Genomic DNA, 13,643 nt, shown 5'->3' on the forward strand with positions numbered 1-13,643 from the left:
TATTAATTATTAATATTATTATTATTATTGTTAGCAGTAACTGTATTTGGTTACCTATATTTGGTTTTAGTAGTGTCTCTAGTTTCTGGGTTTGAAATTAGGCTTTTGTCTCAACCTAAATAAAACTTCCTGCTCTAACTTTAACTTTTAAATGTCTTTTCAGTGACCGTCATCTTCAGATATTTAAATGACATTTTTTTATGTTGAACTTGAACTTCAAACTGATGTGGTGGTCCAGCCATGTTTTGTCATGACTAATGGATTGTGTAGGGAGACAGCTGTGAAGCAGCACATGCCAGCGCTTACACAGCGGGATGGGACAGCTGCTGCAGAAAGAAATACTCTATATGGATAGCCTAATCAAAGCTAATGATTGTGCAGATTTCCTGCCAAGAGGCTGTAGACTGTTTTGCCTGAACACAAATAGAACTTTTAAATGTGTAATTGCAACAACATTAGCCAGCCAATAAACCATGAAATCAATACTGTTGTGTTAGTATGAAAATTTTGTTATTGATAAACATATGCTCTATTAAAAGTTTGTTTTTGTAGTTTTTTTATTCAGGCATATCTTCGATCGCTAAAAACGGACCTTCGCCTTTATAAAGAGTTTCTCCGTCTTTCGAACAGTCTCAGTTGTCGGTGAGGCCGGCGGGGCGGATCCCACACTAGAGTGAAAGAGAAAATAAAGCAACACAACAACAATAATAATAACTTGGCCGATTCGTACATTTCGCTAGCAAGCTCCCCTGTGGATATATAACATAAAGGTGGGTGAATGAGGAGTCTTGCTACCACGCTAACCAGGCTCCCGGTCGGCGGCTGGTTAGCACGCGTCGCTGTAGCTGCCAGACAACCAAGCTAGCAGTTCGTGAGGATGCTAAGGGAATGGTGTGTGCTAACGGGTGTGCGGCCAGGGCCATTTTACCAAACCTCAGTGATAATACCGGCGAGCTGACCGCGAAGCAAGGCTGTGTCCGGGCCACACATCTGGTAGTCGAAGATACAGCTTTGGTAGCCAAAGTTATAGTGAAAATATTTTCATAAGGAGAAAAACGGATTCAAAAACCTCTTCGGTTTACACACAGTTTGGAGTAAAGTTAACGTTAGCCAGTTGCTATGCTGACATTGTTTTGTGGCTTTGAAATATAGTCTGAATAGTATAGTTCTTTTGTTACGAAACTATGCTTAGATATTGTTTACACCTAACCGTTAACGTTAGATTACATTGATAATGCACCACCTGTAGTACATAGCTGTGCTGTTTTCCTTGTGCCATTTAATCTCACCTCAACTCCTTAGACATGTTTTCTTATTCCAGGTATTACTCCTATTATAATGTTTACTTTTGACCAGGTACAGTGAATATCTCTGACATTTGATTACAGTGACATCAGTCTGTCAATTAGGGGTGCAACTAACGATTAATTTCATTGTCGAATAATCTGTCGAATTAGTTGTTTGGTCTGTGACATGGTGAAAAATGGCGATCAGTGTCTCCCAAAGCCCAAGATGACGACATCAAATGTCTTGTTTTGTCCACAACCCAAAGATATGGAGTTTACTGTCTCAGAGGAGGAAAGAAGCCAGGACATTTGAGAAGCTAGAATCAAATAATTTTCCCTTAAAAAAATGACTCAACCCATTAATTGATTATCCCAATAGTAGACCATTAATTTTATAGTCGAACACTTTATAGTTGATACTGTCCTCAATAGTCATCATGCAGCATTTATTAACTTTTAATATAATCAATAGTTTTGACAGGTTTTAACTCATGTGGACAGTGATTTGCAGTTATCCATTTGTTTATTTTTCTATTGATGAAGGCATCTCTTTATTACCACCAGAAGTTGACCTTTCACACTTTAATTTCTAGATGCCCTCAGTGATGAACGCAAATGGGACAATGCAGTCTGTCAGCCCAGATGTGGGATCCGCTCCAGGGTCGATGGGCAATTTTGCATTTGGTGGACAGTCTGAAGTCTTGAAGCAAGTGCTGTGTGTCATTGACAAGAAGGCCCGCAACATGGAGAAGAAAAAGGTGAGTACTGTCGACAGCCATTTGTTCCAGGTCCTTCCAACATGTAGCCACATCCCTGTTGTGTGAAGTATGAGGCATGACGTGTCCTGCTCAGAAGTAATCCATACCTAAAGCACTGACAACAAAATTGTCTTTACTTAATGAGTTCAAATTCAGAGGTGTTTGCTACATTTTCACGTTCTATTACAGAGCAAACTGGATGATTATCAAGTCAGAAAGAATAGCGGAGAGCGTCTCAATCAGGACCAGCTGGTGGGTACACTGAAGCCTTCATCTTTTGTACATAAGAACAAATTATCCTGTCAATCTTACAAAGAATCTACCATCAAGCGATGTGCGTGAAATGTCTCTTTTTCGTTTTTAGGAGGCCCTTGCCAAATACCAGGAAATCATGAATAACTTGGAATTTGCCCGAGAATTGCAGAAGACGTTCATCACACTGGGACAAGATGTAAGGATGACTCTGGTTTTCTGAAGATGTTCCCTCAGAGTGGTATCCACCCTGACTCGACTTTTTGTCTCTCATGCATGTTGTCATTAGATCCAGAAGATGGTGAAGAAGTCCGCACGGCGGGAGCAGCTGCAGCGGGAGGAGGCAGAGCAGAGGAGACTGAAGACGGTTCTGGAGCTGCAGTTCCTCCTGGACCGGCTGGGAGACGAGACTGTGCGGCAGGACATGAAGCAGGGAGTCGCTGGCTCGCCGGTGCTGACAGATGCAGACCTCATAGCTTTTGATGAGTTCTACAAGTTAGTGGGCCCGGACCGTGACCAAAACATCAGGTTAGTCTAAGGCATTGATTTCTGAATTTAAGATGCAAAAGACTCCTGTCACCCCCCCCCCCCCTTTTTTTTTTTTTTTTAACAAGGGGATCCATACAACTTATATCTCAACTTGCAGGTTGACTGACCAGTATGAGGAGGCATCCGTGCACCTCTGGGACCTGCTGGAAGGGAAGGACAAGGCTGTAGTTGGAACAACATGTAAGTAAAATTTAACTTGGAGCATACAAATGTCAGTAAAGTTCAATATTTTGGTTAATGATTGTGTGGAAGAATAATTCTTGGGACAAGTTCATTTCTGTAGCTGATTCAGAAGAGACAGAAGTTCACAACAAGCTGTAAAGTTCTCTATGACCAGAGTGAGTTTCTGGCCAGGATTACAGGGGTTGCAGGAAACAACAGGCTAAACCAAGGTGTGGGCTGGGCTCTCCTCACAATATAAAAAAAGGGTTTCTTTCACAAGGAACTGTTAATCAATGAAAAATAGTTTGTCTTAACACAGAGCTCGCTGTCATTTAGAAATGATTTACAATATCAGAAGAAAAAATAAAACCACTTTTTCACATTCACTTTGGTTCAATATTTTCAGCACAAGCTGCAATTATCATTTGGCAGAAAATGACACAGCAGCTTTTCTGATAATCTGAAAATCATTTAAGTAATTTTTAAAAGATTCCAAAAGTCCACTGGTTTCTACTTGTCAAATGTCAGCATGTTCTACAATTTGAAGATGTTAACTTGGACTCAATTAATCAATTCATTAAAATAATTATTAGTTGCAGCCCAACTGTAATCCATAGCAAAAGAAAAATTCAAGGCAAACTGGCTTTATTTACATGCCAGGCTGGTGGGGAAAATTGTTGGCAGGACATTTGATCAGATGGTTGACACAGCAGTCATCAGTAAGCTTTTTATTGCATCAAAGCTGGCCATAAGTGACTTGTCACATACTTTTGAATGATCCCACGGCAAGTTGGATAAAGATGGCAAATGCTCAAAGCAAAACCTTCTTATCAGAAGGTACTGCAAGCTATTAACTTAAAATGTTAATGTAGCATGTGCATTGTTTTTTGTTAATGCAGCATGTGTGCAGTGCTCTGATGTGAATAATCAGGGGTTGGGGATATTGGCGTACTGCATTCTCAGCGATCTGGCCTCAGGACTCGCACTGCTGCATTCTGCCTGGGGGCTGAGCACTGTGGGCTTATCCTGACTCAGCAGCGGGCAGGGTGCCAGTGGCCCTGTCGCCTGTGGTTCCACTGGTCAGATCTCTGGAGCCACATTAGGATACTGGTGACCCAGTTCACTGCAGTGACACCAGCCAACCCTTTCAGTTCAGTAAGGAGGTCTCACTTGAAGATATTTCTTCAGCCAGCAGCAGACTTCTTGGCCCGAGGCACCAAGCAGTAAAGGAAATAACATTTATCTGCTTTGCCTGAAGAGCCAAAAGTGGAAATGCCTGAGCTAGCTTAAGGGCTCTTCTAGTTTTTTGATTTGAATTACAAGTCATGATTGTCATAGTAGTATAATATGGATAGAGTCAAGACATGTCATCCCCGACCAGGCTTTGGATTTTTTAAATCATGAATAAATGTTGCGTCAACATTTTCAGTTTATCCTGCATTATGTCAGTTTGTCTTTTAAGGACATAAAATGTGTTTTCTCAATCGGCTTTTTACTCATGGCAATGTGGTCCTACAACACGCTATTTTCAGTTTTGAAATGTTTTTTTTTTGTAGGGCTGCAACTAATGATTTTCATTTTAGTGAAATATGTCCATCACAATTTCTCACAGCCCAACTTGACATTTGAAATGCGTCTTCTGTCTGACCCACAGTCTAAAACACAAAGATAAAATACAAAACATAAATAACAACAGCAGATATTTACATTTTGAGAAGCTGGAACCAGACTGAAAACACACCTGTTCGGATTTTGTCGGATATAGCTGGTATTGTTTATAATTATCATCTTAGTTCGCGATTGGTTAATTGTTACTAAAGATGCATCGAAAGTAGTTTTCATTGTTGCATTTATTTTAGTGATTTGATAGATTTTTTTGGTCTGTAAAACATAAAAAAAATGGCCGTCACAATATCCTGCAGCATATCTAATTTTGTCAGCCCAGCGGTCCAAAAACTTTAATTCAGTTTACTGTATTGTAAGACCAAGAAAAACATCAAATTCTCACATATTTGTGCTTGTAACAGGACTTGAACAATTAATCGTAATAGTTTTATTGATAAGTTTTTTTTTTTTGTTTGTTTGTTTTTTCCAATCAACTAGTCATCGCAGCTCAAAATGTTACTATAGTGTTGTAAGGACTTTCAAATTATTTATTAAATCTGTTTTGCAACTTGAGTTGTGAAATCTGTTCTGTAACATATCAGAACTCACTCCACTCTGACTCTGCAAGTTTATAATTCAAAGCTCCCAAAATAATGGTTTGATTATTGTGATTTTGAAGAGATGATGATTTAGTCTTATTTCATGCCGTGACTTTCCAATAAATTGCTAACGATGTTATTCCTCTGCTAGACAAGGTACTGAAAGAGACTTTGGACCAGGTTCTGCTGAGCGGGTACTTTGACAGAGTTCCGTCTCACCAAAATGGAGTGTGTGAGGAGGAAGAGGAGGAAGAGCCAGCCTCGGCGGCGGCGGCAGCAGCAGCATCAACAACAACAACAACAACAACAGCAGCTGCAGCAACAGCAGTAGCTGAATCGTCAGAAGCAGAAGAGCAGACTGTTGATCCAGGTCCTGACCATTCTCTGAAGTCATGCTGCACAAAAATCACTGTTTTTAAAATGCTAATATAATCAAGCACTGCATTCTCTGAAAAGTTTTTTTCTCTTTACAGAAACTGAAATAATTGAGGAGTTCACAGAGCCCATTGCAGTGGAAACAACAGAGGTGAGATTAATTTTCCCCTTTCCAGTGACATGTTGGTGCAGGATGTCTTATTTTTAGCATTGTGCTGATGTTTTCTTACCCCCCTTCAGTTTGTAAACAGACAGTTCATTCCAGACGGCACATACAGCAGTAGTGAGAAGGAGCAGGGGGATGAGTGGACCACGGAAACAGAGGTATGTTTAGGGAAGGGGATCGTTAATTTTTATTGATATTGATACCCTTATTGAGACTGCTTAACGATTCGGTCTTTATTGATACCACTATCAATACTTTACTATTATTTGTTGACGGTTATTTGGTAAGACCAGACCCAACATGCGTGAGTTAGGCCTGCACGGTGTGAGGAAAATATTCAATGTGCATTAACATTGTTTTATATTGAGATGACATATGACTTGCAATAAATAAATATACATGGAAGTGTGCATATTAACTGTCTGGTTGTTTTTGAATTATTTATAGGATCAAAATTTCATATTTAAAATTTCTAGAGCAGCAACATTAATGTTTACAGCAGCAAAGTCACTATATAAAGCAAATATGTGACGTCACAATCCTGAGTGACGTTTAGAAAGAGTGAAAACTCAGTCTGTATCAGTTCCTCCTCCTCTGCTGTTATTCACTGCCTGCAGGTTACCTGGTGGGATGAGTAACGATTTTTTTCGTTCGCCTCCTTTTCCCAGAAAGACAAGTGTTTGCCTGAGCTGTTTTATTTGAACACCCTCATTCCCACCACATAGACTACAGACCAGTCCATGCTACAGACAGCTTTCTATATAGCTTGTTTTTAACATTTGGGTAATTAAAAGTTAACATTAGCTATGCTAGTAAATAACATGGCCTACAGGATGACAGACTGAGGACAGCGATGATTTACCTTACAGACAGGTGTATTTTCGTATTTTGAGAAATTTTGGAACCGGGTCCTTTTTAGAACCGTGTCTCGATCCCCATCCTCTAGGTGTGTTGCAGGGATGTTAACTGATTCTAACTTTTGTTAAAGCAACCTGGCCTCGAATTAACTTCATTTTAAGATGGAAGTTTTATTTAGAAATGTCTGGTTTTAGGTGGCTGGAACAAAAATCCATATTACTGTTTGGACTCTTTCAGTGGAAGTATATGCTACTCAAAAAAGCACATTTTACAAATATAGTAAGATAATTTTACAGCACAGGGAAAAACTCAAAACCTTGGGTCTTGATGCTGCAGTAGGAAAAAGATTTTGCAGATGAGTACAGGAGATTTTAATTTAAGATGTGTTTGATGCTGTAAATGCAAAAATAATAGCATTGTTTTAAAACAACAAGGTGTACAAAAAGTGTGGAAGCAATTTGCTCAAATAAGCAATGTACTACTGAGTAGATAGTTACTACAGCTATCACGTGACATCTGCATTTTCTTACATGTCGTGTTCAGACTGGTTATGTGATGTTTGTCAGTGCGTCTCATCAGATTATCAAGGCTAGTTAGATTGTTTGTCATTTTGCCCTCATTTGAGTAGAGGTACAGACAAGACAAGTATTTGTCAGATGCTTTGTTCAGTTGGCCAGTACTGAGTTCAGATTGGCATACTATAATGCGTATAGTATGCAGCTAGCTAACTGTGTAGTCAGGGACATTTTGATGGCAACCTTGAAGTGATGTATAGTCATCATTTAAAATGTTTCTGTATGCATGCTCATGCTCGCGCCAGTATTTTTTATACCTCACTGTTATGATCAGTGCCAACATTAAGTGTAATGATTAATAAGATTTATTAACATATGATTCAAAGTTGGTAAGAGGTTGTTGAATTGTTTTTAGAGACACTGCACTGTATGTACAGGCTCTTACCTCTGATGAGGGCCATCTGAGCACCACCCTGTGAAGTCTGTAGCTGGTGATTTGCTCTGGCTAGTCCAGTTTTTTTTTTTTTTTTTTTTCCTCATGTATGCGAGTTTACGTTGACTGATGAACACATACATTATAAAAAAAAGTAGACATTTCTACACTTGAATTTTCACATTGTATGTTTAAGTGTCAGCTGTGATGTTTCAGTTTACAAACCAGGATGTAAATAAAACCCACGGGTAGCATCTAACAAGCACTAAACCAGTTTTTAATTATTCGTCCTACCGTGTGCTTCTTCCTCACTTGTTTTGTTTTTCACACTCAGGCAGTCAGCGCCATGCAGCAGCCTGTGCAGCCTGCGGCTTCTCCTGTTGCCATGGACACCCACCCCTTGAACTTGGCGTCTCCTGTGCCGTCTACTGACCCCATGGTCAGGAAGCAGGTGGTGCAGGACTTAATGGCACAGATGCAGGGAACGTACAACTTCATGCAGGTGAGGACTTTGTGCTAGGAACAACGTTTTGATGTAGATATTAGGCATGGTGCTCATCACTTTTCTGATGTCAGGACTCTATGCTGGAGTTTGACGGACAGCCCATTGATCCAGCCATTGTCTCAGCACAGCCTATGAAACCCACTAAGAACATGGATTTACCACAGATGGTGTGTCCTCCAGGTACGTTTTACAGAGACCCTTACTTCTGATCATATGATGTGTATAAATGACACTTGAACGCTTGAAATGGCTTTTTTGGTACACTGAGGTGCTATACTCTTCTCAGTTCACCCAGAGTCGCGGCTATCGCAACCCAACACTGTTCCTGTCCAACCTGAGCCCACACAAGTAAGTAATCAAACTTGGTACGTACAACAAAGATTATGTAGCCATCCTGAAGAATTTCCAAACAAGAGAACATGTTTAATTTTTACTCTTTCAGGTTCCTATCGTCTCCCCAACTCCACCCCCCATGTATCAGACCTCACACACGCCAGATCCCCGACCCCCAACAGAATCCATCGACCCCATCCAGGTAAATTACGCTGTTCTGTGAAAGAGTCTCTTTGTGACCGCATACGCTGGTCTGGCTATGCAAGACTATGGACGTAGGAAGGGCTACAGTGCAGGTCTGTTTGACCGAGAGCAGGGCTGAGCTACCATGCAGCTACACGCAGCGCAAACATCAGCAGACAGGATGAAGCGTGGCTTTGGCTGCATTCTACGGGTGTAACGATACACCAAATCCACGGTTCGGTTCAGACCTCGATTTTTGAGCCACGGTTCTGTTCATACCTTGTTTCTCAGGGGGGCATTATTAGCAGTAGTAGTAGTAGTAGTATTATATTCCATCATAGTTAATTAATGTATTCGAAGTTGCAGGCATGATCACTCAATCATGACATGACCAAAATAGTCATGCTGCAAAAAACATGCAGCTGGAGGAACATAAAATTGGTCGAAGGTGTAATATTTACAAAATGTACGCCTACAGCTTGCACTAACTTTTAAATACAGTGTTTTCGACACATACTTGTCGTAAACATGGTGACTTTATGAAATGTACTCTTGATGGAGAAAGTTAGCAGAGACACGCACAGGAAGAGAGAAACAGGAAAGAGGTGTAGCTAGGGATGAAACGGTATGGAAATTTCATATCAAGATTATAGTGACCAAAATTATCACGGTTATCAGTATTATCACGGTATTGTAAAAATGTGCCAAAATGTACTGATACACACACTGAAACCATTTCAACAAGTTTTATATTGAAAACTACAAATACAATTCAACACATCATCGCAGCATTATTGTTTGGACACCACAATTGCCATCTTGTTTGCATTAAAAAATAACAGCAAATACCTTTTTGTAAACATATGAAAATCAAAGTGTGCATTATCAAGATTTTATATTATATAGGTAATAAAATTATCCCATGTACAATTACATAAAAACAAAGTGATAGTAACTACAATGAGCCCAAAAACTGACATAAATACAGAGGAGTCTGTAGCGTTTCTAGATATGCTGGTTGGTTTACTAAACTGCGTAACGTGTTATCATGTGCAGTGGACGAATAGACTCTGCCGACACAAGACGCACACAACAACAGAACAAAGTGTAGCGTTTTTACAAGAGCAGCAACACTGAGAGCTTCAGTTTACACGCTGTTAGCAAGTCAGACAGACAAACCAAAGCCATAAGTTAACTCACCCTGCATTCACTACATGGTTATTTTCTTCAATCAAGTTTCCCTCAGCCGATCATAAAAACTAAAATACAACCGGACTTCAGTGACCAAAAAATCTCCGCAGCACTGTCTTCTACTGTGTTGTCATTGACCCAAACAAACCCGCGTTGCATTCTGCACATGCACGCCTGCTTCTGGGAGATGCTGGACAGTGTTTGCCGTGAGATTATAACGGCGCGGTTAACCGTAACAGGTTATCATGGTAATTAAAATGTGTACGGTAATAATAACCGTAGGTGGAGCAAGGTGGCGTGTTTGCCGTGAGAGTCCAGTGGTGGAGGCTAGGTGTATGTGTGAATGTGGGCATAAGAGCAGATTCAAATAGTAAATAAACACTAAACTAAGGTGGAAAATTACCTACAATAACATAACTGTCAATAAAAATATGATATACACCGCTACTGAGCCCCACCCCCCACCGGCCGCCGCCACAGTTGCACTGTCTTAATGATAGCTAAACAGTCCGGGCTGCGGGTGTCTCTCTGTTCGGTCTCTCGGATCCACGATACAAGACTGTGGACTTTGTGTCACAATTTTGGTCTCTGTTTCAGAACTGTTATAGCCCTACTGTATTCACACAAACTTGTGCAGGGTTGTGCGGAGGGGTGGCTATTTATGCTTTAGTTAAACAATCAGAAAATAAGGTTTTATTTCTCCGATGCACTGCTTTGTTCTAATGCCGCACCCTCTCTTCCCTGCGGAGGAGGGGCCAGCTTTGAATATGTTTTTCCAAACACCAGCTACAAATTCTTCTCAAATGTTAGATTTATGCCTGACTTATGGTCCAAAGCGTTAATTTACTGGTTATGAAATAGGGATGTTTAGTAGATCCTGCAGAGAATATGTAAAGAACTTGGCAGTTGAACTGTGAAACCTGCACTCAAATACAAATGACAATAATTTTTTGACTTCTTGATTCACATACAAATGTTATTGCAACTTGCGTTGTTTCCCATTTCTCAACAGACCTCGATGTCGTTGTCATCAGAGCAGCCTCCACCCTCCACAGTTCTCCCACCTGCCTCTCAAACACAGGTTTTCCAGCCTGTTTCCAAAGCTCCTCACAGCAGTGGCATTAATGTCAACGCAGCACCATTCCAATCAATGCAGACAGTAAGGCCATTGTGACGACACTTACTGCCCAGATTTATTGAAAAGTTAGCCATGTTATCTACTAATGCATGTTTTTAAAACCATTTAATGTTTAAGTTTACAGAAAGAGCTGAGAATCTGTCATGTAGATTTAAAAGTTTGAGACTGTGTGTGAGTGGAATCAGAACAGAAATGCATGGATGGCTTTAATGAGGCTTTGCATGTGGAGTCCTTAAGTGCCCTCTCATCATATTGCAGTTGTATGGGGCTTGTAGTAAAGCAGTTTTATCCAGGAAATAGTGAGTAATGGACTTAGCTCCTAATGAGCCTGTGACCTTTCCTCTGGTTTTGGCTTCACCACAATGTGGCCCTTGTTCACCCCTCAGGTGTTCAACCTCAATGCCCCAGTCCCGCCAGCTAATGAGACAGAGGCTTTGAACCAGGCCAGCCAATACCAGAACAGCTACAACCAAGCCTTCAGCAGCCAGTCACAGCATCCTGTGGAGCAGGCAGAGATGCAGTCGGAACAACTGCAGTCTGGTGGGCAGATTTTAAAAATTGATTGTCATTATTTACTTACTTGGGTTGACTGTGCCATGTATGTCTTCCAGTTATGGAAGACATACATATTCGATTTTGTCTGGAGATTGACTTGGAACCGTTTTGTTTTATTTAGTAGTTGGTGCCTTCCATTCCCAAGACCAGTCAGGAGGCCACCAGCAGCCTTCGCAGCAGGGCCCAGGCTTCGGCAGGCAGGGTCAGTCCTTCTACAACAGCAGAGGCATGTCTCGTGGTGGACCTCGCAATGCCAGGGGCATGATCAATGGCTACAGAGGCTCATCGAATGGATTCAGGGGTAAGCTCACAACCTACAGCCACAAATGAATCCATTATTTTCACTTACCCTTTTCAGACATGGAATATGTAACATTGCTGTCTTCATCTGTCTGTTAAAGAGCTTTTTGTCATTCAGACATGCAGACCAAGAAGTGCATTTAACCTCATGCTGCTTTTGCCTTTAACTTAATGAGATGGTGTTCTGATTCAATTCAGATTAGTTTAATTGTTTGTTGTGGAAATGTTAGTCATCTTGCAGAGGCTTGTTACCATGTAAAAATGCCACCACATTTACACAATGAGGTGTATGTCTGAAAGGGGCTGAAGGGTCAAGAGCTTGTTTTATTTGAAACCTCAAGAAAAGCATCATCCTGTTTTTAGGTGGCTATGATGGTTATCGTCCTCCTTTCTCCAACACTCCAAACTCTGGTTATGGACCGACTCAGTTCAACACACCTCGGGATTATTCAAATGGGAATTATCAGCGGGTATGAAAGAAGCATTCAGACCTCACACTGGCTTTGTTTAATATCATCTTTACTGTTTGTTGGGGTGGTTTCTAAAATGTCTTTTTCCCCCTGTCTTTTGCTCAAGGATGGTTACCAACAGAACTACAAGCGTGGAGCTGGTCAGGGACCCAGAGGAGTGTCAAGAGGCAGCACTCAGGCAATACGATCCTGAAAAGGCCTTTCATAATGACTGTGACTGACTTAACTTGCACCACACTGAAAAATCTAAATTCAAGAATGCATTTGCCCCAGCTCACTCATCTTCTCTTTTGTTTGTTCTTCATCAGTGGTATTTTTCCTGTCTCTCTTAAATCAAAGTAATGCCTGCTTTGATATTTGGAAATATTAAATCATTTAAAGTCTGAAACACATGCTAAGCTGTAAATCCAATCATCGATTTACACAAGCCATGTGTTACAATATTCCTGTAAACTTGAAAGATTTCATAAGTTATTTTTTGTATAAAAAAAATGCACCTGCCACTGCTGGTCCAATCCATGGGAGTTTATTCCCCTTCTAAGTTCTTTACTGTCATTTTGGTTCTTAAAAAAAAAAGATTTTATGTTCAATGAGCTCCCATTTCCTTGTTTGTAAATTGATGTTGCTTCAAGAGTTTCAATAAAGTTGTGTTGCATACCCATGCTTCAAACTCAGTTTTCTGCTGTACAGTGGATGGGCGTGTGGGTCACAAGGGAAAGGTGCAAAATATTTCAACGGTTTAATGATGCAGTGGATAATTTTCTATTCTAATGGTTACTTTTGTTGTATTCAGAGTTGCTTGGGGTTTCTCTTGAGACTTTTTATTTTTAATGTTTTATTTATACCACTTTAGTTTGAAGTAGGAATTTGTTTTGCATGTTCAGTTTCCTCTTTTACTTGAGTTCTAGATTTAATGTTGTGAAGTTGTCACATAGCAGGAATAAGTGTTTCACATGTGCCATTTCTCAAGCCAGCATAGAGCACTCGTAATGGAGAGTTACTTAAATGGTGTGTCGGGCTAGGCCACGCATGCGAGGGTTTGGCAGATATCGCATATCTTGCCATCCTCACTGATAACAAGTTTTGCTCTTAAAACAAATCCCTGTGTGGTTTCTGAAGCATTTTAACGGTAGAGAAGATCGGGATGCTTTTAGCAGTAATGCAGCACCACCCCGTGGCTCATGGGAGTACAGTTACGGACCTGATAGATTTATTGATGAAGACAATATTCATTTCAGATTTTCAAGGCTTCTGACATAAATATATATAAAAAAAACATGACATTATCGTGTCAGCTTTTCAGACTCACTTTTTTGCCATGTAAATGTAACTTAACCGTTATGTTAAATATATCTACAACCAGCAAAGTGCTTTGAGAAAAGCACGTGGTGAAGGGATGTTGTGCCTTTT

At 40.4% G+C, this 13,643-nt stretch overlaps 1 protein-coding gene across 2 annotated transcripts; it reads left to right on the plus strand.

The window, feature by feature from the left end:
* The first annotated feature begins 613 nt into the window (after positions 1-613).
* caprin1b (cell cycle associated protein 1b) lies at positions 614-12,896 on the plus strand. 2 transcript variants are annotated; one of them, XM_038705537.1, is made up of 18 exons: positions 614-770; positions 1,880-2,044; positions 2,234-2,296; positions 2,409-2,495; positions 2,586-2,824; positions 2,943-3,025; positions 5,363-5,581; positions 5,685-5,737; positions 5,827-5,910; positions 7,893-8,060; positions 8,135-8,243; positions 8,350-8,411; positions 8,506-8,598; positions 10,783-10,929; positions 11,295-11,448; positions 11,585-11,764; positions 12,127-12,233; positions 12,340-12,896. In XM_038705537.1, the coding sequence occupies exons 2-18, from the start codon at positions 1,880-1,882 to the stop codon at positions 12,424-12,426; spliced, it is 2,100 nt and encodes a 699-aa protein (XP_038561465.1). In that variant the 5' UTR covers positions 614-770; the 3' UTR covers positions 12,427-12,896. The 2 variants fall into 2 exon arrangements, with proteins under 2 accessions (XP_038561465.1, XP_038561466.1); XM_038705538.1 differs by lacking the exon at positions 614-770 and having other exon boundaries at positions 11,588-11,764.
* The last annotated feature ends 747 nt before the right edge of the window (positions 12,897-13,643 follow it).

Source organism: Micropterus salmoides, unplaced genomic scaffold, assembly GCF_014851395.1.
Source record: "Micropterus salmoides isolate LMB-PRFRI ecotype aquatic unplaced genomic scaffold, ASM1485139v1 Ms_hic_scaffold_8, whole genome shotgun sequence".
In the NCBI taxonomy this organism is placed as follows: Eukaryota; Metazoa; Chordata; class Actinopteri; order Centrarchiformes; family Centrarchidae; genus Micropterus; species Micropterus salmoides.

Coding starts and splice junctions, on each gene's coding strand:
- caprin1b (XM_038705537.1), top strand. CDS start 1,880: ATGCCCTCAGTGATGAACGCAAATGGGACAATGCAGTCTGTCAGCCCA. Junction 10,930..11,294: donor CATTCCAATCAATGCAGACA/GTAAGGCCATTG, acceptor TTCACCCCTCAG/GTGTTCAACCTCAATGCCCC. Junction 12,234..12,339: donor CAAATGGGAATTATCAGCGG/GTATGAAAGAAG, acceptor CTTTTGCTCAAG/GATGGTTACCAACAGAACTA.